This window comes from Quercus robur, chromosome 9 (genome assembly GCF_932294415.1).
Source record: "Quercus robur chromosome 9, dhQueRobu3.1, whole genome shotgun sequence".
NCBI classification, from domain to species: domain Eukaryota; kingdom Viridiplantae; phylum Streptophyta; class Magnoliopsida; order Fagales; family Fagaceae; genus Quercus; species Quercus robur.
In genome coordinates this window covers 12,813,554-12,837,028 of record NC_065542.1, presented here as the reverse complement: position 1 = coordinate 12,837,028, position 23,475 = coordinate 12,813,554, and the positions used below count along the sequence as shown (strand labels likewise).

The 23,475-nt window shown below is 32.3% G+C and overlaps 2 protein-coding genes across 3 annotated transcripts; both read left to right on the top strand.

The window, feature by feature from the left end:
- Positions 1 to 6,053: 6,053 nt before the first annotated feature.
- LOC126700729 (anthocyanidin 5,3-O-glucosyltransferase-like) lies at positions 6,054 to 7,902 on the top strand (the record flags this gene model as incomplete). The annotated part of the gene is made up of 1 exon (XM_050398923.1): positions 6,054 to 7,902. A coding segment is annotated over one exon (1,527 nt), but the record flags the coding sequence as incomplete, so codon positions are not given.
- A 6,245-nt stretch (positions 7,903 to 14,147) lies between these two features.
- LOC126699381 (uncharacterized) lies at positions 14,148 to 20,158 on the top strand. Of its 2 annotated transcripts, none has more exons than XM_050397139.1 (5): positions 14,148 to 14,313; positions 15,647 to 15,897; positions 16,644 to 16,758; positions 18,170 to 18,288; positions 19,673 to 20,158. In XM_050397139.1, the coding sequence occupies exons 2-5, from the start codon at positions 15,674 to 15,676 to the stop codon at positions 19,722 to 19,724; spliced, it is 510 nt and encodes a 169-aa protein (XP_050253096.1). In that variant the 5' UTR covers positions 14,148 to 14,313; positions 15,647 to 15,673; the 3' UTR covers positions 19,725 to 20,158. The 2 variants fall into 2 exon arrangements, with proteins under 2 accessions (XP_050253096.1, XP_050253097.1); XM_050397140.1 differs by having other exon boundaries at positions 14,154 to 14,302.
- Positions 20,159 to 23,475: the final 3,317 nt, after the last annotated feature.

The following is a 23,475-nucleotide window of genomic DNA, read 5'->3' as shown; positions in this document are numbered from 1 at the left end:
ACATTGTAATGTATATTTTTATATTACTCAGGTTGAGTCAAATGGGACAATGTTTTCTACGAATTGGAAAGAAGTGGGTTCAAAGAAGGTGGAGGAGCCCTCCATGATGGTATGGAGATGAAGAAATGGAAATAAAAAGGAGTCTTACTACCATTAGATACACATTGTAATTTAGGGTGTGCGACTTTGCTCCATGAGCCTTTTTAGTCATTCCCCTTTCAAGCTTTAATTGGACTAGTTTCTTTTGTTAATGCCATTTTGGTTGGTCATGTATTTTATACTTTGAAAACTGGCACTTTCATATAATTATGGTGTTTGGAACTGTTTTTCTCTTATAGAATCTTGAATTTCTAGTTTTGCCTACCTCGCTGCTTAGACCCATTAGTTCCTAGCTGTGTGATTACTGGAGGCCTACATAGTACATATGGTGGCAATGCTGACTGTTATATGCTCACACCATGAGTGGTGAGAAAAAAGCTGTGAGTTTATGTGAAAGTGATAAGGAATTAGTAATGTACATAAGATAGTTGTGGCATTTGATGACTACAATTTTTCACTTTGTATATACTATATTCATATTATGTACGATAGTCTAAAATAGTACTATAAAAACAATTCAATACACAAATGTAGTACTTTATAACTTTCTGTGTATTATTTGAAGAACATTAATGGGAAGTTAAATTTTAAAATTAGCACACAAAACAATATAGAATTCTCTTACTTATCATCATTTTTTTTAAGAATGAATCACTTATAAACCTAGATATTCAAATTAATTACAACCTATTAAGTAAAATGATCGACATAAAGAATTACAAATAGGTGCCAACGGAGGCTTGGCTCAGTTGGGTATGGTTCGTTCGCTCTACCTAACACGCTCAAGTTTGATTCCCGCTACCAGCAAGAGTCCGTTGGTGGGCATCACATCCCTAAGTGTGTGTGCTCTACCCGGGGGTTTAATATAACCATAAACACCCCTATTTTTTTGTCTCAAAAAAAAAAAAATTACAAATAGGTTGAAGATTATTAAAAATTAGACAACAATTATTAGGTGCATAAAAAATTAAAATAATAAAATAAACCCATCAAACATTACGTTATTTTCTTTATACAATGTATCATATATTTTATTAGTTTAATAATAATTTATTGGGTAAGCTACATATTTGGTCCCTAACATTTATACTATATGTCAATATAGTTTCTAATCTTTCAAATGTGCCAATTTGATCCCTAACTTTTTGATATTGTGTCAAAATAGTCCCTGACGTTAAGTGATGGATAGAAAATACTGACATGGTTAACGATCAAAACAAAAAAAAATTAGTTTATTGCCACATTAACTGCCACATATACTAACATGTCAACATAACCTTAAATTAATTTTTTTAACAATCAGATTAGTGATTAACACAACACGTGATGAAAAATTTGGGATCAAAAAGTTGATTTCTCCATTTATATAATTCATATCTTTCAGCCACACTTGTTTTGTACATGTAGCTAGCCTCACATCTCAACCTACCTACAGATAGAAACTCATGGAGGTTCTTATCTTCTTATTTTTTGCGTTGTTGCAGTTGTACTAATTTATGGCTAGCTTAAATGTGACAGTAAAAACCAGCATCACCACAGACTAATTAGCTCTTCTCGCTCTTAAAGCCCATATTACTGATGACCCTTACAAAACCTTGGCAAGCAATTGGTCTACCTCTACCTTTGATTGCAACTAGATTGAGATCTCTTGCGGTGCCAAACACCTTAGAGTCACTACCTTAACCCTTTCTCACATGGGTCTTACAAGAACCATTGCTCCACAAGCAGGAAACCTATCATTCCTCCCTCATTTATTCTTCACAAGCAGCAATTTTCATGGCTCTCTAACCAACGAGTTGGCTTATTTGGGCCAGTTGGAAGTTGTCTGCTTTGGATTGAACTCATTTTCTGGAGTGTTACCATCATGGCCTGGGTCCTTACCTAAAATCCCTAACGAATTGTTCTACAGTCGTCAGTTAGGGATTTTGATCCAAAATTTTCCTCACGTGCTATGTTACTCACTCATCTAATTGTATAAGAAAAAAAATTAACGTTATGTACTTATGTTGACATGTTAGTATAGGTGGCAGTAATGAAACTATATATATATATATATATTTTTTTTTTTTTTTGGCATTTAGCCATGTCAACATTTCCATCTTCATTACTTAATGGCAGAGACTATTTGACATAATATCAAAAGATTAGAGACCAAATTGACATATAGCGTAAAGGTTAAGGACCAAATATGTAGTTTACCCAAAAAATAATTATCAGAGCCTAGTAATTTTTTAATTGTTAAATGATAGTCTTTTTTTTTTTTTTTTTTAAATAAGTTATTTTATAAACAACATATTTTTTATGGGTTCGGTTAACGGATGGTCAGATACCCTCGTGAGATTTGTTAGCGACTTAGTGGGCTATTTTAAGAATATGGGTCCGAGTTAATTACTTTTTTTTTCTTATATTTTTTTAAAAAAAAAAAGGTCCACTAGAAAATGTATGGGCATCTGCTTACTTTTCTGTTATTTTAGAACAAATTTTATCTCCAAATTAGTTTGGAGATAAATTCTTCAAACTTCTCATATATATATATATATATATATATATATATTTGTAAATTTTGAAAATATAACTGTTAAATTTCATGTTCTTTATATTTTTAACATGCATATCAAATTTAGTTCAAAGAAGATGTTATTTACTATTTGATCAATAAATTTATTTTTTTATAAATTTTAGATCATAAAATCTTGAAATTTTAACATTTGTTTGATGATATACCAATTGATTTTTGATATTCTTGAAATTTTGCAAGCATAAAGGATACAATAAGAATATGTAATCTAACCGTTAGATTTTCAAAATTCCTACTCAATATAAAAATATATGAAAAATTTGTAAGGTTTAAAGAGAAACTTTGTTTGTGCTTTTATACGCAATGGGAAATTATTATAATTTTAAACAAACATAAATAAACAGAAAAGGAGAAGGCATAAAGATGACTAGACGGCAGACATTAGAAAATGCTCCATTTTTTTTTTTTTAATGAAATAAAATGTTCCAATCAATAGTGGCAGTTGGACACCATTTATGGCTTTTACTGAATTCCACTCACAATTCACGATTTATTAGTTATTTTAAACTTCATATTTGGCCTTTATCATTTACACCATATTTTAATTTAGTCTCTAACATTTCAATTGTGTTAATTTGACCCTTCACCTTTTAGTTGTCGTGTCAATTTAGTTTTTACCGTTATCTCTTGGATGGAAGCTGGCATATGACAAATGGTAAAAAAAAAAAAAAAGTTATTGCTACATTGACAGCCATTGGACTAACATGTAAGCATAATCTTAGATTAATTATATATATAAATATATATATATATATATATATATTTATATATATGAGTAATTTTTGGGATCAAAATCCCTCACTCGCAAATAAAATTGTTACACATTTGGGATTGAAATCCCCTAGTCCCATTGAGAGCACCAAGAGGTAGATAATCTCGACACTAACAATGACCCACTTAGTCTACAACGGGCTAGTGACGAACTTAGCATTGCCAAGGAGAAGATTGAGAGGTGGTGATCGGTGAGTTTTGAGAAGACTTTGTAAACTCTCAGATGGTGGGTGCAGATTTCTTCTGGAGCGAGTGAAGCTTGTCAATAGTTTTGAGTCTTAACAGGAGGCGCACTGTCATCGACTCATCGTTCCAAACTTGAAATGTTTATGTTATTCTTGTTAAGATATTTATTTGAATATCTTGACAAAAGAATAACATAAATATTGTGAGATTGGCTCAAGGGTTGGTAGCATAAATCAAGCTTATCCACTAGAGGTGTTAAGTTAGTTTCAGTATTTATATTTTTTTCAATTTGATTTCTATCAGGTCTTTCACTTAGGAGTTTAGTGGGCAACTAAGTCTTTGTTTTATCTTTCAAGCGTTGTGGAGTCCTTTTGATTTTTATCTAGAAATTAGAAGAAAAATTTGGTTGTCAAAAATGGTGAAGCTCTGTTGTGGTTCAAGGCAGGGACGGAACCAGGATTCGAATCTGAGGGGGGCAAAGCTTAAAATAAAATTTTTTTTTTTATGAAAATAAAAACTAACATCTATTTCATATTTAACAAAATACTACATATAAAATAAGTGTTTCTTAAACATTTCAACACATTTATCAAAATGGAACTCGGCACTATTTCAGAGGAGATCCAAAATATATATATATATTTAAGGGCAAATCTTAATTTTTCAAATTACATATATATACCAGTTTTTTTTTTTAATTTAACTGGGGGGTCTATTAGAACCAAAATTTAAAATTTCAACATATATGTATATACACTAGCTTTTTTTTTTTTTTTTTTGGGGGATGGGGGGGGGGGGGGGGCAATGGCCCCCCCCTGCCCCACTGTAGTTCCGCCCCTGGTTCAAGGTCAAAGAAACGAAAAGGCCCAACAAAAAAAGACATAAGTTAGAGAGAGAGGTTTCACCAAAGATTGTGAGCTTGAAACGAAAATGGAGAAAGAAAAATGCTAATGGTATATGATACAGAAATATAAATAGATCTAGTTGGTGATCATCAACGAGTAGTAGCTTGATTCTTTAGAGAGAGAGATTTCCCCAAATTTTTCAAAGCGTAATTTTTTTAATATTTAATGAAGCCCATGTGGTAGGTTATGTGGCAAAAAAAAAAATTTTAATAAGGCCATTAGCTACGTCATATTTTTCTATCCACCACTTAGTGGCAGAGACTTTTTTGATACAATATTAAAAGGTTAGAGACTCAATTAATAAATCTAAAATGTTAGGAGCTAAATATGTAGTTTATTCTATTAGTTATTATATCCACATGCGTGCTGGACCCAAGACTTGACTTACATATATACAAAACGTCCTAGTATCACAATTAAGACTACAAATTCTTGGCCTAACAAGTTGGTGGTAGAGTTGTGATTAACACGACTTGACTTACATATACAAAATGTCCTAGTACCACAATTAAGACTACAAATTCTTGGCCTAACAAGTTGGTGGTAAAGTTGTGAATTCATCACTTTATTATCACTTACAATTTATAATGTAAACAAGTTGTGATAAAAGTTGGTATTTGTATAAATTTGTGCAATTCGTTTTTTTGTATATTTTAATAAGAGAACTTATTTTTTATATTTTACACAACTATTTTATTAAATAACATACAACAAATTATCTATTTTATATTCTATTTCAATATAAAATTCATTCATTATTTTTTTACTATTTCAATAAATGGAGAGAGAGAGAGAGAGAGAGAGAGAGAGAGAGAGAGAGAGAGAGAGGAAAAGGAGAAAAAAATTGATATGTACATGAAAATTTGTTGTGCATATTTAACTAAGGTTATTGTAGCTAAAATATAAAATTGCATAGTTTCACATAAAAAGTGATTTTTGGAGTCAAATATGCAAAATTTATCCCTTAAATGCATGCAAGTGCTCTAAAATGTGTGAAAAAGTTGTATTTAGACTTAAATCGTTACTTGATCTGATACGAGGGATAGTGTAATAAGAGTCATAGTTTAGTATGCAAAACATGCATTCAAAAAGTTTAGCTAAGTGTAATCTAGGTTATATTTTAGGGTGATAAAGTGTAATTTCTTCTTTATTTTTAAGGGATTGAGAAAATTGGCAATTAGGTCTTTTCACATGATGTCATACTTTTTCATCCAAGTTAATAGTAAACTTAACGTCGGGATGCAAAATATAACAAAGGTCATAGTTTATAGTGCACAATTAATGTGCATTAGAAAAGTTTATGATACAAAATTGTAATATGCAGTATAATTTAAGAAATAAAAGAAAACGGAAGCATGAAAATGACAGAAATTAAGAAAACCAGAGAAAAGTTAATGCTATTCTAGTCAAAATTTGTATCATGTTTACCAATTTTTTCATTAATAATATTGTTTGTATTTTTTAGAAATACGTATAAGTGACAAATATTTTAAAATACGTGTAATGTTATTTAAATACGGCTGCTTGTTACCCAAATTTCTATAATAACGTACACAGTCACACATTATTCCCGAGTAGGAAACCCCGCTAAGCCCATTCTTCTCTTCTGTGTGAACATGGAGGATTGCATAGTTTTATACCCTTCTCCAGGCAGAGGCCATCTAATCTCCATGGTAGAGCTTGGCAAACTCATACTCAAACATCACCCATCTTTCTCTATCACAATCCTTATCTTAAGCAAACCAAATACAAATACTGGTTCCACCGCACCCCAATATGTAGCCAGCTCTACCACCCAATACATGGCCACAGTCAATTCCACCGCCCCATCTATCAATTTCCACCACCTCCCTCCCATTTCTGAAGTCGCACATAGTACTCCTTCCCCTGTAGAACTGAACTACTTGATCCCACGCCTCAACAACCCAAATCTCCACCAAACCCTCAAAACTATTTCCCAAACCTCCAAACTCAAAGCCTTTATCATTGATTTCTTCTGTGATGCTGCTTTTGAAGTGGCCTCAAACCTTACCATCCCCACATACTATTTCTTCACCTCTAGCCCAAGTAGTCTAGCCTTGTTTCTTTACCGCCCCACCTTGCATAAAAATAAGGATCAAAGCTTCAAAGATCTCAATAATATGATTCTAGATGATATTCCCGGCTTACCTCCTATCTGGGTTTCAGACTTGCCGAAAGATATGTTCGATCGCACTAGTAAAGTGTACGAATATTTTCTTAATACGGCAGCCCACATGGCCAAATCAAATGGACTTGTTCTAAACACGTTCGACTTGCTCGAAACAAAAGCTACCAAGGCAATCTCTGGTGGACTATGTGTCCCAGATGGACCAACTCCGCCAATTTTCTGTATTGGACCTTTGATATCGAACATCAATCAAGATGGAGAAGTGCACGAGTGTTTGAATTGGCTAAACTCGCAACCGAGTCGAAGCGTTGTGTTTCTATGTTTTGGAAGCTTGGGATCGTTTTCAGAGAAACAGGTGAAAGAAATTGCGGTGGGTTTAGAAAATAGCGGTCAAAGATTTTTGTGGGTTGTGAGAAATCCACCACCGGATAAGGATAAAGATCCAAACTTGGATGAATTGCTACCAAAGGGTTTCTTGGAAAGGACCAAAGATAAGGGATTTGTGGTGAAACAATGGGCTCCACAAGTGGCAGTGCTGAGTCATGAGTCAGTAGGTGGGTTCGTGACTCACTGTGGGTGGAACTCAGTGCTTGAAGCGGTTTGGTGTGGAGTGCCTATGGTTGGTTGGCCTTTGTACGCGGAGCAAAGGTTGAATAGGACGGTCTTGGTGGAGGAAACAAAGTTAGCGTTGGGGCTAAACGATTCGGCAGATGGGTTTGTGAGTGCAACTGAGTTGGAGAAGCGAGTGACTGAGTTAATGCAGTCGGAAGTGGGGACAGAGGTGAGAGAAAGAGTTTCGGATTTGAGAGATGAAGCTGTGGCTGCTGTGAAAGAAGGTGGGTCCTCTCATATTGCATTGGCGAAGTTGGCTGAGTTGTGGAGGCAAAACTAGCACGAGTTCGCTCAGCTAATCTAACTCGGTGAGCTATTCAACTCCACTGTTCTTTCTTTGCCACTGTTTCCATTATTGAATTTTATTTAGCTGTTGGTGTACATCACAATTCACCACACGTGTTTATCATGATTTACTATTTAAGGGCACATTATACATGTATACCACTCCTTATATATTCTTAAAAGCAGTGTGTAAAACAAAATTTCCCCTTATACTATATCCTGTGATACTTATTATCATGTGATTCAATTTATGTAATTTTTAAAATTGAATTTGGTGAAATATAAAAATGTGGCAAGTTCCAACAATTTATTGGAAATAGTAATACTATCATTACAAATTATTTTATAATATTTTTATAAATTGATGTTGTGACCAATTTTTACGGAATTTTATTTGGTTCCACCATTAACATTATTTTTTTACTTATTAATAATTACTCATTACATCAGTAGTTTGTAAAATGAAAGATAAGTTAGATGAAAAATGCTTTGTAAACCACACATGAAATTCAAGTGCCACAAAATAAATAGTATAATTTTATATTTTAAGAATATATCATACAAGTGATATACGTAATTTACTTTACCGTTAATTTATTGCACGATTCTATGGTATGTATACATATGAAAATGATGTGATCTTTGTGATTCATAAACCAACGGCTCTAGCTCTATTTCAAGGTTAATACCTCCTGCCATGAGCTATATTATTCTGTTTTAGATTGGTTTATAGGTATGAAAATTATCTCCTTTCAAATCACTTTTTTAATTATGCATAGACTTATGAATAGTTTTGTAACTCAATTAACATTTTTTTATTGTTTTCAATGAAAATGTCTAGCGTTTAAATTAATAATTATCAAAAAAACAAACTACGTAAAGACTTTAACAAAAGTTTGGAGGCCATCTTACCAGTTACCGGTAAGTTCAAAAATTAATTTGAGGCATAATGTTAGTCCAATTGCAATGCTGTATTGCCATAAGATACATGATTTGACAAACAGTTTGTGTGGGTGGGAAAAGTAGGTGCAAGTTCATTTTTTTGTAATTGCATCCCGCAGGTCAATGTCTCTCAGTTATGGTCATAACAACTTTGCCTATTGAAAAAGAAGGGAAAGAAACCAGGACACATTCGCTAAACATAAATATATTTGGATCTAGCCAAAAAGTGGCAGTCACGTATAAATCAATACAAAGTTTTGGACGCTAGAGATAGACTTAATTTAACTTAACTCGCAACTTGAATATTTGCCAAAGAGTGATGTTAATGGATACAACAAATTAAAAAAAAAAAAAAAAAAAAAAAAAAAAAGTCTTGTAACTCAATTGGTCGTTATATCTAGCGTTTTCAATAAAGATTTTCAGGGTTTTAATCTTCTTATTTCTAACTATCAAATTATAAAAATAAAATAAGTGGATGCAATATATTTTAGATTAAGTTACACTTTTAGTTCTTAAAAGTTTAGAGTTATTTTCAATTTTACCCTTTACTATTTTTTTTTTTTCCTTTTATTTGAATACAATTGATGTGGCCGTAAGTATTTCATTGGAGGGTCAGAAGACTTAAAATAATTTAATTTCTATACAATTTATCCAATGAGATCTTTTTCTCGTTAGTTAGTTCTCCATATCTCATTTCACTATAAAGTGAGAATAATTAAAATAATTGTTGTATCAAACAAGACATTTTTTTTTAGAGATAATTACAATTTGCTGCTAATTTATAGCTTGAATCATTTCCCCCCTAGACCCCATGAAGAGGTGTCAGTTTAGTTACAAGACGCAAATAACACATTACAAGGCGCAAATAAGACTGTTGTATGTGTACGCATATATACTTCAAGTATGTGTGCGCATGTAGAAGCATGGACGCCTATACACACCTATACACGCCTTAAACCCTAATCCAAAAAACAAGAACACAGCAGCACTGAAACCAAATCTAACAACCTAGCATACCTAAAACAATAAAACAAAGCAAACCTAGGCTAAACAAGCATATTAAACATATATAACAAAGAAATCAATCAAGAACAACAAGAACACGAGTTATAAAAACTCTAATCAAGGAAAAGTCATGAAGAGAGACTCACATTGCTTATCAAACATAACTTCATTGATATTTAACTGTCCTCTCAGTGCCTACACAACAAGATTCAATGAGATATCAAAGCAAATCAAATTATTTAATAGTTCATCAATAATCACAACTTAAAATCAAAAAGGTTTTGAAAAGATTTTTAGAAATCCCCTTAAAAAAACAAGTTTCTGCCTTAGTTTTGTGCTAGAAAAAGGTTTTAAATTCTTGTAGAAAACGTAGTGGCTGCTACCCTAGGGTTTTTGAGAGAGGAAATAAGGTTTGGAAAGCAAAGAGACCCTCTTTCTAGCTAGCCCCTTGAGTTTGGAGGCATAAGGTTGTATTAATAAGTTTAAACTAGGGTTTTTAGACTCATTTAGAGAGTTTTTGATGTTCCAAAAGGTCTAGAGGCCAGGCCCCATCAAAGAGGGAGGCTTTGGGCCTTAAAAAAAATGAAGTTCTGGGCTTCTGGAAACTGGCCTGCATATGCAGGTTCGTGCATGCATATGCATGCGTCTCCAAAATCCCTAATTTTGACTACTCAGATGGCCTAGCTTCAAACGGCCATAACTCACTCAATATAAATCCAAATTATCAAATTTTGTGTTCAAATTGAAGCTTAGGAATGAAACAAACCTCACTCAAAAATTCTTTGTGGATCAAAAGTTATGGTTACAACACTGAGCAAAGGTCATTTTTCAGTATCAATTTCAAAGCGATTTAAGCACTTTTGAGTTGTAATTACTTCCAAACTATCAAAATTACTTCAATTACCTTTTGTAGATATGTTAAGCTCATTATTGGGGTTGGGAACCACAATTTATTAATGGGTTCAAAATGCAGTGTTTACAAAGGCTCAATTAGTTTATTATGGACTAAAAGGGACCAAAATTGACCGAGTGGACCAAATTGGATCGAATGGGACAGAAGAAGACTTGGTTGAATTGAATAGAAATTGTTTAATTTTTAGGGAGAATAAATATTTTTAACAAATTTTAAAGAAAAAAATTATACATTATATTACAATACAAAATAAGTATTTATTCTCATGCATCATGTGGGTCTACGACTAATTTATATCAATGTTATGAATATCATTTCAGTGCTTATTTTGGTTTGTCTATTGAAAATGGAATGTTTCAGAATTACCGCATATATATATAATTTCATATCCTATTACTTACAAAAAAATTTCAAAAAAAATTTATTATTTTTAATACATTTATAAAACTTGTTATCTTAGAACTAATTTGATTATTCACTTAAACTACTATTATTTTATTAAAATATACTAATTAATTCTTTTAATGCAAAAAAAAAAAAAAAAAAGAGTAAAATGAAAGTATGAAACTTAGAAAGTCGGCTTGCACACTGCCTAGGGTTGTCCAAGGACCCGCTGGAACTGACCCACCCACTGTTGTCGACCAAACCCGACTTGCCGCCGATCAAACTAACTGCTCTTGTAGTCGGTGATGGATTTCATTCTCCAAAATCTGAGATCAACGGGTCGGAGATTGGATCTCCTCCTCTCAAATCCAAGAAACCCGATTTGACTGACCCATCATTTTTCCAGTGAGAAGGTGTAGATCCAGCGAGTTTTGAGATTTTTTTGGGAAGATTTAAGCTAGATCAGGCGAGATTTCGCTAGATCTAGCCAAGATCTTTCCGAAAATGGCCAAGATCTCGTTGGATCTGGTGAGATCTAGTCAGATTTCTACCGTTTTTCAAAATTTTCTTGTCAGATTTTTGCCGTTTTTCATCTTTTCTTGGTCGGATTCTCGCCGTTTTCCAAATAATCAACCCCGACCAATCCGCCCAACAACTGTGGAAGCTTTGACCCGCCCAATCCGATCAACCACTTCGATCGGTGGCGGGTTGAAATTTTCACCACCCGATCTAGTTGGGTCAGTTCCTAGTTAGGTCGGTTCCAGGTTAGGCACAAACCCAACCTGGATCGACCCATGGACAGGCCTAACACTGCCCAACCAGTTAATATTTCAATATATTTTTTTTTATTACTCCTTTTTTTTTCCTCACCTGCTGCTCACTCTCTTTTCATTTTTAGAATATTTTTCTCTTTGTATTTTCCCATTCACACATGTTTAGTCACACTCCTCAATTTCTACTCTTCTCAATTTTAAATTTCTTTTCTTCTCATCTTTATAGTTTTATGTTGTCTTCATCTTTGTTTTTCCCTTTATGTGCGTCTTCTACTATACGTGGCAAACGGGTAGTTTGGGTTGGGTTCAAGTTGCGGGTCAAACGGGTTGTTGGTAAAAAATGAGTCATCTTAAATAGGTTAAAAATGGGTTCGGGTCAATCGGGTTGTGGGTCGGGGCAGATTGGGTCGGGTTGACCTGTATTTTTCACATGAATTTTTTTTTTTTTTAGAAAACAACATGTATTTGCCACTTGAAAAGTCACGCAACAAATTATTTAATGTAAAATGCAACTTTGAATTCACCACTCATATCAAGAATGAGCTTAGCTAAACAAATTAATACTTGTTCAATAATTTTCAAATTATACAAATCTCAATATTACTAACCAAAACAAAATAGCAAAAAGATAAGTAAAACAAATACATAAGTTTTATTTCTACACAATATCAATATCTCAAAACATAAAAACATAATTACAAATGACTTATTGGATAACTCATTTGACAAAGAATAAAACATATAAGAAATTTACAATCTTGAAAATTAATTTTATAATCTATTACCAATTGTGTTTGACACTCAATTCCAATTTGAAAATATTTATTAAAGTTTGATTTTTTACTTATTTATATATGGTCTCTTTTATGAATATCATATCATTGTTAAGCAACACACAGTCTAAGGAAATAGCATAATTTATTTTGAAAAGCCGTTATTTTGGACATGAATTGCTAAAATATAGGTCTAAACATTCATAATTTATACTAATTTTATTGATACTTGGGCTTCATTATTTTCACACTAATGAATATTTCTCACATATGTTTACAATTTTAAATATATGTTTTTAACTCTATTGTAACTAGATTATCTTAACATGTACTTTATTATTTGATATATAAATTTTTTTACTGATTATAGAATGCCTCGACCATTTATCTTTCAATTTATTTGCATGTAATTATGTAAATGTATCAATTGTTTTCTTAAAGCTTACAACAAATAATTAAACCAATATTGTTTTAATTTGTTTTTTTACCAAAAAAGAAAGTTTTAAAAAATTGTTCGGGCCATAGGTCAAGGGTCAAGTTGACCCGCAAAAAAGGCGGGTCAAGTCATGGTTCAACCTATTTTTACTTCGAGTCAAAAAATTCGGGTTCAAGTCGAGTATTTTTCAAGTCAAGTCAGCAAATTTCAACCCATTTTGCCATGTCTATCTTTAACCCAATGACAATAGACTACTAGTGTCTTATCTCATCTAACTTCTCTACTTCTCATTCAAATTTCTCACCATGGTTTTTTTTTTTTGGAAGGTGCGTTTGTTCATTTCAATCTTTCTTCTTCTATTTTTTATATATTTTTTTTGGTTGAGATTTTAGTTTTACGGTCCAAATCCCATGACAGCCAAATCTTGAATTTCGGCTAGTATTTACTGAAATGAACCAGAATGACTGAAATTTTTTTAGAGGTGGAATAAGAGAGGTTACCATTCTAGTTTGTTTACCAATATGGTATTTTCCAGCCGAAATGGGACGAAATTGATATATATATATATATATATATATATAGAGAGAGAGAGAGAGAGAGAGAGAGAGAGAGAGAGAGAGAGAGAGAGAGAGAGAGAGAGAGAGAGAGAGGTAAATTATAAAGTACATTCTTGAAATTTGGAGTTGTTTGGATTTTATACCACAAAATTTCAGAAATTTGAGGAGTATTTAGTGTATTTTGAACAACAGTTTTCAATATTTAAACAACATTACACGTATTTTCACACATTTTTTTACCTATACGTATTTTCAGAAAATACAAACAACATTACTAGAATAACATTACCAAATAGGTTCTTGATATCATACCTGAAGTTTTATTTCGTTTGCAAGTATTTGGATTTTCTTAAAAAATAACTATAAATCCGAAATTATATAATTAGTTAAGCAACGTTTCAAACTATTTTCGTTTCTAACAATTCAAGTTCAAAAGACTCGATTTTGCCATTTGAAAATGCACTTGGAAATTAAGTGTGAGAAACTCGAGTTTGAAAATCGAGTGTCTGACACTCAATTTCCAAGTGCATTTTCAAATGGCAAGATCGAGTCCTCTAAACTCGAATTGCTAGAAATGAAAATAATTCGAAACGTTGCTTACTAATAAAATAGTTTAAGAAATTTGGTTATTTTTTTAAAAAATCCCAAGTATTTAGATTATACTGTTAGGTGACACCATCAGTGTGACACGTGCTGATTTCTTTTTTTATTTTTTATTTTTTTTTATAACCAAATCAGCCTCAAACGATCCCGTTTCACCCAAAATGAAAACGCAAAACTCAAAGCTTATGATACGGCACCCGTTTCAACAAAACTCAATCACTCCCAAATCACAGAGCACATCCGCCTGAAAATCGCGGAGCCCATCCACCTGAAAACCATCGGCTCATCGTGAACCCATCAGCCCTACCAGATCAGGTCCAAGGCGGCGGCGGCACGGCGGCGGTGAGTTCTCTTTCTCTCCCTCTTTCACATTTGGCTTTTGTCGCTGGTCTTGGATTTTTTTGGGGGGGGTTTGTCGATTGGGTTTGTCGGGAGTGGGCCACGGTGTTTGTTCTAAATTCGTGGGTTTCATTGGTTAATTTTTGTTGGGTTGTGGTTCCAATTTGGGTCAGGGTGGTGGTGGTTCCGATCTGGGTTTGGTTTGTGGCTTGCTTCGTGGTTTGGTTCCTCATTTGTGATTTGGTTTGTGATTTATTGGTGGGTTTGGTCACTGTGATTGTCCCTGGGTTCGTGGCTTGCTTCAGACGTGGTGGTTGATGGGTTTGGGTGTTGTGGATTATAGGATAAATTGGGTAAACCCCAAATAAGCTATACTTTTTCTGATGACTAAAGATATTTTCATTTTTTCTGGTTCTACCAAACACTGAAAAACACAAAAAATTGTCTTTACACAAGGTTTTCCATGGAAACAAATAGTTGTCTGAATAGGTTCAAGTAATTCAGAGAGTTTATGTTTTTCTTATTAACTTTGCTAATGTAAATGTGGATTTACAAGTGAGTATGCCACAGGTTTAGTAACAACAAATTTGCAGCTACTTTTGCACCATATGGTTAAACTTCATTAGTTTTGAGTTCTTCACTTCCTACTCAATAATTAGGATTCCCGAATAATTTTGCTCATGGGCATGAGCATAAACTGTTTAACCTGTCAGGGGTGAATGCCTTTGGATTACCCAGCAACTGTATCTGGCGGGTGGCATCATTTGCCTGTATGTTTTAGTGGCTAGAGGAGCGAGTCCAAACCTGCGTTATCAAAAAAATAAAAAGCATTCCCAAATAATTTGAAAAGATCTCTATTTGACAAATTATTATTAGCAAAAGTATTATGCAAAATCCCCATGTTCTTCCCCTCTTCCTAGTGAATTTCTAGCTTTCCCCTTAACTTGTCTCAATACAAGCATTAGTCTCAGTTGGGTTCAGATACCACTCACTTTAAAAAATAATAATAATAATAATATTAATAATCGATTTCTCGTCATTTCATTTCCTATGCTCTCTCAGCAGTCTCATGGATCACAAATCATTCTGATATTGAATTCTTTTAATTTCTTTGCCAATCAACGCACTGTAAAATAGATTCATTTCTTTATAGCCAAAGAACTGCCAATTCATGTCTTAGTTTTGGGAAGTATTTTTTATTTTTATTTTTTTTATTTTTTTAACCTTGCCGACAATTGAGTTGTTGTAATTGCTTGAATAAGTTCAATTCAGTTCTAATTTATATTTCTATTTTTGTTGTCAATGCTAACATACATATATTGTGGGGTCATGTTAGGGATTGTGATATTAGTAAATTCTTGGAATGCAATTCTTTGGGGGTTCAGAGATCAGTCCATCGCCGCCAGCACCGACGGCATCTGGGAACAATGCGCACATGATGTATGTGTTCAATAGGAATGGGGTGTGCTTGCTTTACAGAGAGTGGAATCGACCACTTCACACCCTCAATGCACAGCAAGATCACAAGCTCATGTTTGGTTTGCTTTTTTCGCTCAAGTCCTTAACTGCCAAGATGGATCCAACTAAGTACATTTATTTCTATATATACTTCATTTTCTCATTTCTTAGAATCTTTGATTTAAATGGATTATCATGCATTTTACATTGCATTGTTTAGAGTCTGGTTAGAAGTGGTAGGAATTTGCTTATTGCCAAAGGAGATTGGGAAAAGAGAATTATATTAGTGCTTATTTATTTAGTTTTTGTTTTGGGGGGGGGGGGGGGGGGAGACACAAGATGGGACATCAGAATGTGATGTGATAACTAAATAATGATGGGGCTTTGTTTTCTAAATTTGATAAAACAGTCATAAGCTGGAAGGACTCACTTAAAATAATTTATGCATTAGTGACGTTTATGATATATACACATGAATGGTTTCTCCAGAGGAAGGTTTGAATGTCTTCCATTTTATAATTTTTGATTACTGGTAACTTAGATGAAGTTGACAAGTGTTTGATAGGTTACTGTTTTGGTTCTTAACTATAATGATGATACCAATTGCCAATGAGCTCTAGCTGAACTGGTACCTCCTCCCCTTATAAGTGCCAGGTGGAGGGTGGGATACCTATTGGGTGCGTGTGTAACTTGCCAATAAAAAAATAATGATACTGATTGTTTGGATTGCAAGCTAATCATAAAGTTATGTATCTTGCAAGCTAAGGATGGTTATATGGATCTTGTATTTTTTGTTGATGTGTAAAGTTATCTATTGTACTTATTATTATTATTGTTATAATTTTGGTATTCATTCACTTTCATTAATTGTGCAGTGCAGAGAGAGGAAACCTTGGGGTGCCTCAATTACCCGGCCAAGGTTGCTCATTTCACAGCTTTCGTACTAACACATACAAACTTAGTTTCATGGAAAGTCCTTCTGGGATAAAGGTCAGCTAAAATGGTCCTCTTTTTAATTGTATTTATAATTGAAATCACTTAAAGTCTATGTGATTGCTAATTGTGACATTCTTGACAATTCCAAAATGTTGGGCTTGCTTGCCATAATATATGTATTTTTTTTATCAGAGCTTGCCATAAAAATTTGAAATCTATAAATTATAGTGATTGGTTTTAACGTTTTAAGAATTCTCAAATTCAAGAAATTGATGCAGTATGGTCTTCTGTATGGAAAATAATGTGTTGAGACTACTTCATGTAGTTTGTTTGACTTCGGAATGATAAATTCAATTGTAGAGATTCTGAGAGAGCTTGATCTTGTCTTCAATTAGGTATGACTAGCATGTAACCCATGCAAACGCATGGATGCATTTAAAATCAAACACGTTTTTTATCATAAAAATATAAATAATTAGTCAAAATATATATTTTTTAAAAAGTAAACGTGGTCACATATTAAAATTCTTACATAAATTTAATACTACGTATGATCCTTTTTTTTCTTCTAATTTTTAATAAGATAGAACATATGGTGATCTTTGTTGTGTGGTGATTTTTATTGAGTATATGTGATTGGTTTTTTTTATAAAAATTTTATAGTTCATTAATGTTAGATTCTTAGTATTTTGCTGTCATTAATTTACTTGGCACAAAGATTAAAAAACTTAAAGTAGATAATTATGTTGTAGTTCCCACATAAATTTAGACACATGGCGCAAAATTAGATTATAATTTCAAATTCTAATTGAATTTTCTCTAAGTTTTACCTATTAATATATATATATATATATATATATATATAGATTTGTTTGAACTAATGAATTATTGAAGACGGACTTGCTTGATGACTTGGATTGGAAGTTGTAGACTAACTTGCCTATTTAATTGATCTTCCATTTCATTCATATAATTGTGCTTACTCGAATAAATCAATTATCAGAAATTCATAGTTCTAATTGAACTCAACTCCTATTGCCTACTTTTCAAGAAGTGAAAACCAGAAAGTTCTATTAGGTGTCCTCCAGATATATGGACATTATTTGCTGCCGATTGCCTCACACCTTGCAACCTAATGCTTTTGACATCAGGATTTTTGAATCTTGATATGCTTGGAAGCTAATTTTAACAATGTCTGTTTGAACTTTGTATAAAAGTAATTTCTTAAAGAATCTGTTGTGCTACAATAGCATCATGAATCCCTGTGAAGAATCATTTTTTATTATATTACTATATTGAACATTCAATTTTATGCTACAGATAATTTGTCTAGCATCACAATGTTTTGGCCAAATATGTGTTTTGACTCTGTCCTTGTGATATTTGAAGTTACTAATAGAATCATTGTGAATACTCTTTTGTTAGTCTTTGCTACATTATTCTGAATGCACCATGTTTTGTGCAGATTATTTTGGTTACTCATCCTAGGACAGGTGATTTGCGGGAATCCCTGAAGTACATTTACAACTTGTATGTTGATTATGTTGCCAAAAACCCATTGTATACTCCAGGAACTCCAATCAGGTGACCAATTGATTTTTTTAAACAAGTAAAAATTTTACCCAGTTAGGATTTTGGTTTCTTTTTTTCCATCAATGGCCACAAAAATTGGTGAATTTCCTTTTTTAAGATATTTATCTTTTTTAGCTGTCACATGAAGTTGGTGCAGCCTATCATTTGGTTTATTTTATTTATTTATTTATTTTTTTATATTTTTTTATTAAGGAAATTGATGTTGTGATCCTACTGATAAAACTTTAGAAATGCATTGTGTTGCCCTGTATTGTTACCCTTGACATCAGACAAATTTTGATGTGGAAACATTCAATGGCATGGTCTTAAAAGCACGACTGATTTTAAAGTTCTGTGTATAAAGTAATTATTTGTAATTTATACTTGACAAACTTAATTGTTTTCATGAGAACAACGGATTTCCAAACTCATAATTGGGAGCAGGCACACAATTTAAGTGTGAAATGAGTGACTAATGGTCAGAGGATAAGTAGGTTGTTGGTTTCACTTGAGAAGCAAAACCTAGGAGTCATAAACTGCGTGCTTAGATCTGTGATGTATTATGCTGAGCCAAGGTTGAATCATGGTTTTTCTTCTCTTTTACTTCCGGCTTCTTTCCCCTTGTCTTTTTTCTTAGAAAAAGGAGAAAAAAGGGGAAGAAAAATCGTGATGCAGTAATGTGGAGAGCCTTAGTATTTATAAAAAATAATAAAATAAAATGTAGGGAGCCTTTGAAACTTATGTCTAGAACATGGATTTGTTAGACAAAAACCAATATATAGTTAGGGTGGGGCATAGTTTTGTCACTTTGTGAGTTTGATACATGATAAAGGCTTAGCTTAAGCTCTGGCTTCTTTGAGGTTCGAGCTCTAATTCAGCCCAAGCCAGCTCACTGGCCTTGCCTGGCTCATTTGCAACCGTAACAAGGACACTCTGTTTTCTATTCTTGTTGGATATAGATGATATGACATATCAATTGAGGAGGTTACAGAGAGTATAACCTTGGATAACGTAGAATGGTAGAAAAGAATACATATGGCCAACCCTGACTAGTCTGTTGGGGATTCATAGCCAACTCCAAAAATACATAAATTTGATATATTCATAATACAATAAATATCATTCGTTTGTTGTTTTCATCTCCTTGTAACCCAAGTTTGATACATGATATGTGTATATGGTTCCAAGGCAGTACCCTTACTTATGTTACATATGCTTCACTAGGATTATTTTCTGCTGTAGTTTTTGTTGCAACTTCATTCCTGAATTGTAATTAATAGTTACTGTTTTTTGAGTCTTGTGATTGCTTTATGTAATTTTTTGAGTTTCTGAGTGTTTTTGTAATTTCCCTCCGAGTTCTATTCTTACCAGAGAATCTTGTGATTGCTATATGTAGGTGTGAACTATTCAATACAAATCTTGACCAATACGTAAGGAGCATTGCTTAGAACAATCCCCATCTGTCCATACCTGGGTGCAGATGGAGAAGGTTTCTCTTCATATAGATGCTCTTCTACTTCATTTTCGGCCTACGTGCTCAGCCTGGCCCCAAGGATTCTCAATTATTTATCGGATGTTTTGTGCCAACTTTATATATAGATTGTCACTATGGCCTATGGGAGACGATCTGTCATTCTAATAGGTGAACTTTGGGCTTATTCTTTACCTAGGTTTTATCCATTAAAGATTCATGTTCATTATGGAAGATGTTGGATGCAAACATAATTTAGTTGGGGTTTAGACTATTTCTATACCATTTGATTGTGGTACAAATTCTTTTAAATGCCTTTAGGATGTGTTGTGTTGTGTTTGTTACGCAGGAATTCATGATGAGAATTGATAATTTCTGAGATTCATAAGAAAATGGTTTTTATCTATTTAATTATTCTCGAGAAGTACAAATTTACAATACCTATCAACAATTTAAAATTTCAATTTCAATGAAATACTTGAATCTTAACTCTCACGTTCTAGTTAATAAATGTCAATTCTCACCTATATTTATTCAGTTTTTAGAATTCTTAATATGACACTTGGAATAAGTTTTTCATTGCATTTTCCCCCCTAAACTAACTACATGATTTATAGAGTTATTTTTTTTAATGAAGTTTACTTTTCACTCAATAGGATGTTTATCAATGTTTACTATATAATCTGTAACTATTAGTTTAGGGGGAAAAAGTGGAAAAATAATCAAAGTATTACATTAGTAATTCTCATAAATACAAGGTCACTTGAATTAAATATAAGTGTTAAATAATTAATTTAATAAAGACTAAATTAGTCTATAAAATTATCGATACCCTCTTCTCTTTGTCTAAAGAAAATCTCCTCTTTAATCTTTAGTTTGCAATTTTTGAAATGTATATTTGCAACTAGTTGCTTGTTATTTTTATATAAACTAGTATGGGTTGCACGTGCAAGGCATGTGTTGGTCTTTTAGTAAGAAAATTAATATAGATTTTTGGCAAAAATGTAAAACTGATCCTCTAACTTTCAACTTTGTTATTTCAATTCTCTAACTTTCAGCTTTGTCATTTTTGTCCTCTAAATTTCAATTTTTTTCAATGTAGACTTCTGTTAGAACTTAGTTATCTTTTTCTGTTAAGTGACCCTCTTAACTTTTAGCTTTTTTTTTTTTTTTTTTAATAATAATTTTCATAATTAAAAAAAAAAAAAAAAAAAAAGGCAAGTAAGGGGAACGACATTGTTCCCCTTACCTAAGAAATCAAAACCTTGAACATGTCGAAGAAGTCCAATCTATGAACCTGAATATGAGTCCCAAATGAAACGTAGCCAACAAGGGCATTCTTGGGCAACAAACCAATGGCACATCACACACCTCAAAGCTGATTTGACATAGCCTATCTCCTCCTCGATCGTGAAGTATCGAGCATGAAAATGAAAACCGGGGAGGGTGTATTGATCGGTGGTGTGTTGAGCGTAGAGTTCATCGGGGAGATTTGTATCGGAGATCATGGAATAGTGAGGAGGGAAATGGTTGCGCTGGTAACAAAAGGGGCAAATCCAAATCTTGGCGGTGAAGGCAACGCAAGCGTAAGGGTTGAGAACAGAGACACAGGTTTTTCAACGAAGCGGAGTGTGAGGATGTCAGGGTGAGGGCGGATTGGAGAAATGGAGGCAACGAGTGGGATTACGCACTTGCTCGCTTCAACCTTCGTTCGTGGCCACATGTTCCAACTCATCTGAACTCCGTCTTATTCCTTCTGGATTTGCGTTCGCCATTTCTGAAATGTGTTTTTTTTTTTTTTTTAGTTTTCTTTTAACTATGAAAATTATTATATATAAAAAAAAAGTCAAAACGGTGTAGTTTTGATCACTTAACAGAAAAAAGATAATTGAGTTCTAACGGAAGACTACATTGACAAAAATTGATACTTAGAGGACTAAAATGACAAAATTGAAAGTTAGAGGACTGAAATAACAAAAATTGAAAGATAGAGGGTCAGTTTTGCATTTTTGCCTAGATTTTTTTTTTTTTTAAAGAAGTATGAACTATGAAGTCATGTACTTAAATTTAAAATAGCTATTTGAATATCTATGTACTATGAAAATTTCTTAAAACTTATTTACTAAATATATTATCTACTCGCCCAAAAATGCTACAAAGAATGATAATGAATGTTATCATCTTTCTACAATATTTAAATTTTCGCAGTGAATGATAATATATGCTACAATTTTTTTGAAGATCTTCGTTAAATTAAATATTTGCAATCATCTACAACAAAGATTTTGTTATTCATATTTCATTCTTTATTATCTTATTTTATGAGTCTAACTACGATGTTTAACTTACTTATTTTTAATGAATACCCTTTTAAGCAGGAAAATAAATTTAGAAAAGAACAAAATAACAAAAGACATATGTCATCAAAGTTTATATTAGATAAAATTATAAGTGTAGAAGATTTAAACATAATAAATTAGTGTTCTTTAGGTAACATAGTACACCATATATTATTATTCTAACTTTCCAAGCATGACTACTAGTCTACCACATAAAATTCAAAATACACAGAAATTTTTTGGGACATTAAAATTTAGTAGGAGTATATTAGACATTGCACAATGGAATATTTTAGGAATTATAAGATTTTGTTAGGGTTTAACTAAGAGAGAAACAATAGGGGTATATGCTCATTTACAAAATATAAATGATGAAATTATTCAACTTTAGTTTAAGGGGGGAAAGTAACTACCCCGAACATAAAGGAGGAAAATGTTACTTCGTCAATTTGTGTGTGTGTAGAACAATATGCGTGTGTGTGTTTTTATTTTTATTTTTTAAAAAAAACTTGAAACAATGTGTAAAAAAAAAAAAATTCAACCTAAAAAAATTATGCATTAAACAATGAATTTTAGTTCAACAAATTGAATAAACCAAAAAAGAAGTCTAAAAACACAACAAAAAGTCATGATATTTTTACAATACCTTTATTTTTAGCTATGGTGGGGTCCTAGTATGATATTTTATTATTTTATTTTAGAGTAATATTATGTCCACAATATTTTCATAATGAATCTTAGGTGGTAAATTACTACTGGTTTTAAATTAGGCTAACCACTTTTAATCGTGCATTTAAAAATAAAATAAAAAGCTAATGGAAGAAAATTATGCCTAAAAAAATGAGTTTTGGCTTACTAAATTTGACTAAAAAAAAGAAGAAGCATAAGAACACAACAAAATGTCACACAAAAAAGAAGTTTAGGAATATAACAAAATGTCACAACATTTTCGTAATATTTTCTATTTCCAGTTGTGGTAGGTCCCAATTTAATATTTTATTATTTAATTTTTACGTTCACAATATTTTTACAACAAATCTTAGGTAAAAAATTATTATTGGTATTAAAATTATGCATTAAAAAAAAAACAAAAAGACAATACAAGAAAATTGTGCGTGAAACGTACAATGAATTTTGGCACACCTAATTTGACTATATATACTAAAAAAGGAGTCTAAGAATACAACAAAATATTAAAACATTTTCACAATATTTTTCTTTATAGGACCCGAATAGATATATTTTTATTCTATTTGAGAGAAATGCTACATTCATAATATTTTTAGAACAAATTATAAATGACAAGTTATTGGTTTTAAATTAAATCCACTACTAATATCACTTTTTTATCCTTTAAAAATACCTTGCCACATAAAATTTGTTACAAAA

Bases quoted from the DNA above. Each gene is read 5' to 3' on its own strand.
- LOC126699381 (XM_050397139.1), top strand. From the start codon at position 15,674: ATGCAATTCTTTGGGGGTTCAGAGATCAGTCCATCGCCGCCAGCACCG. The intron at 15,898-16,643 runs GTACATTTATTT...TTAATTGTGCAG, and splicing joins GCCAAGATGGATCCAACTAA to TGCAGAGAGAGGAAACCTTG. The intron at 16,759-18,169 runs GTCAGCTAAAAT...TGTTTTGTGCAG, and splicing joins AAAGTCCTTCTGGGATAAAG to ATTATTTTGGTTACTCATCC.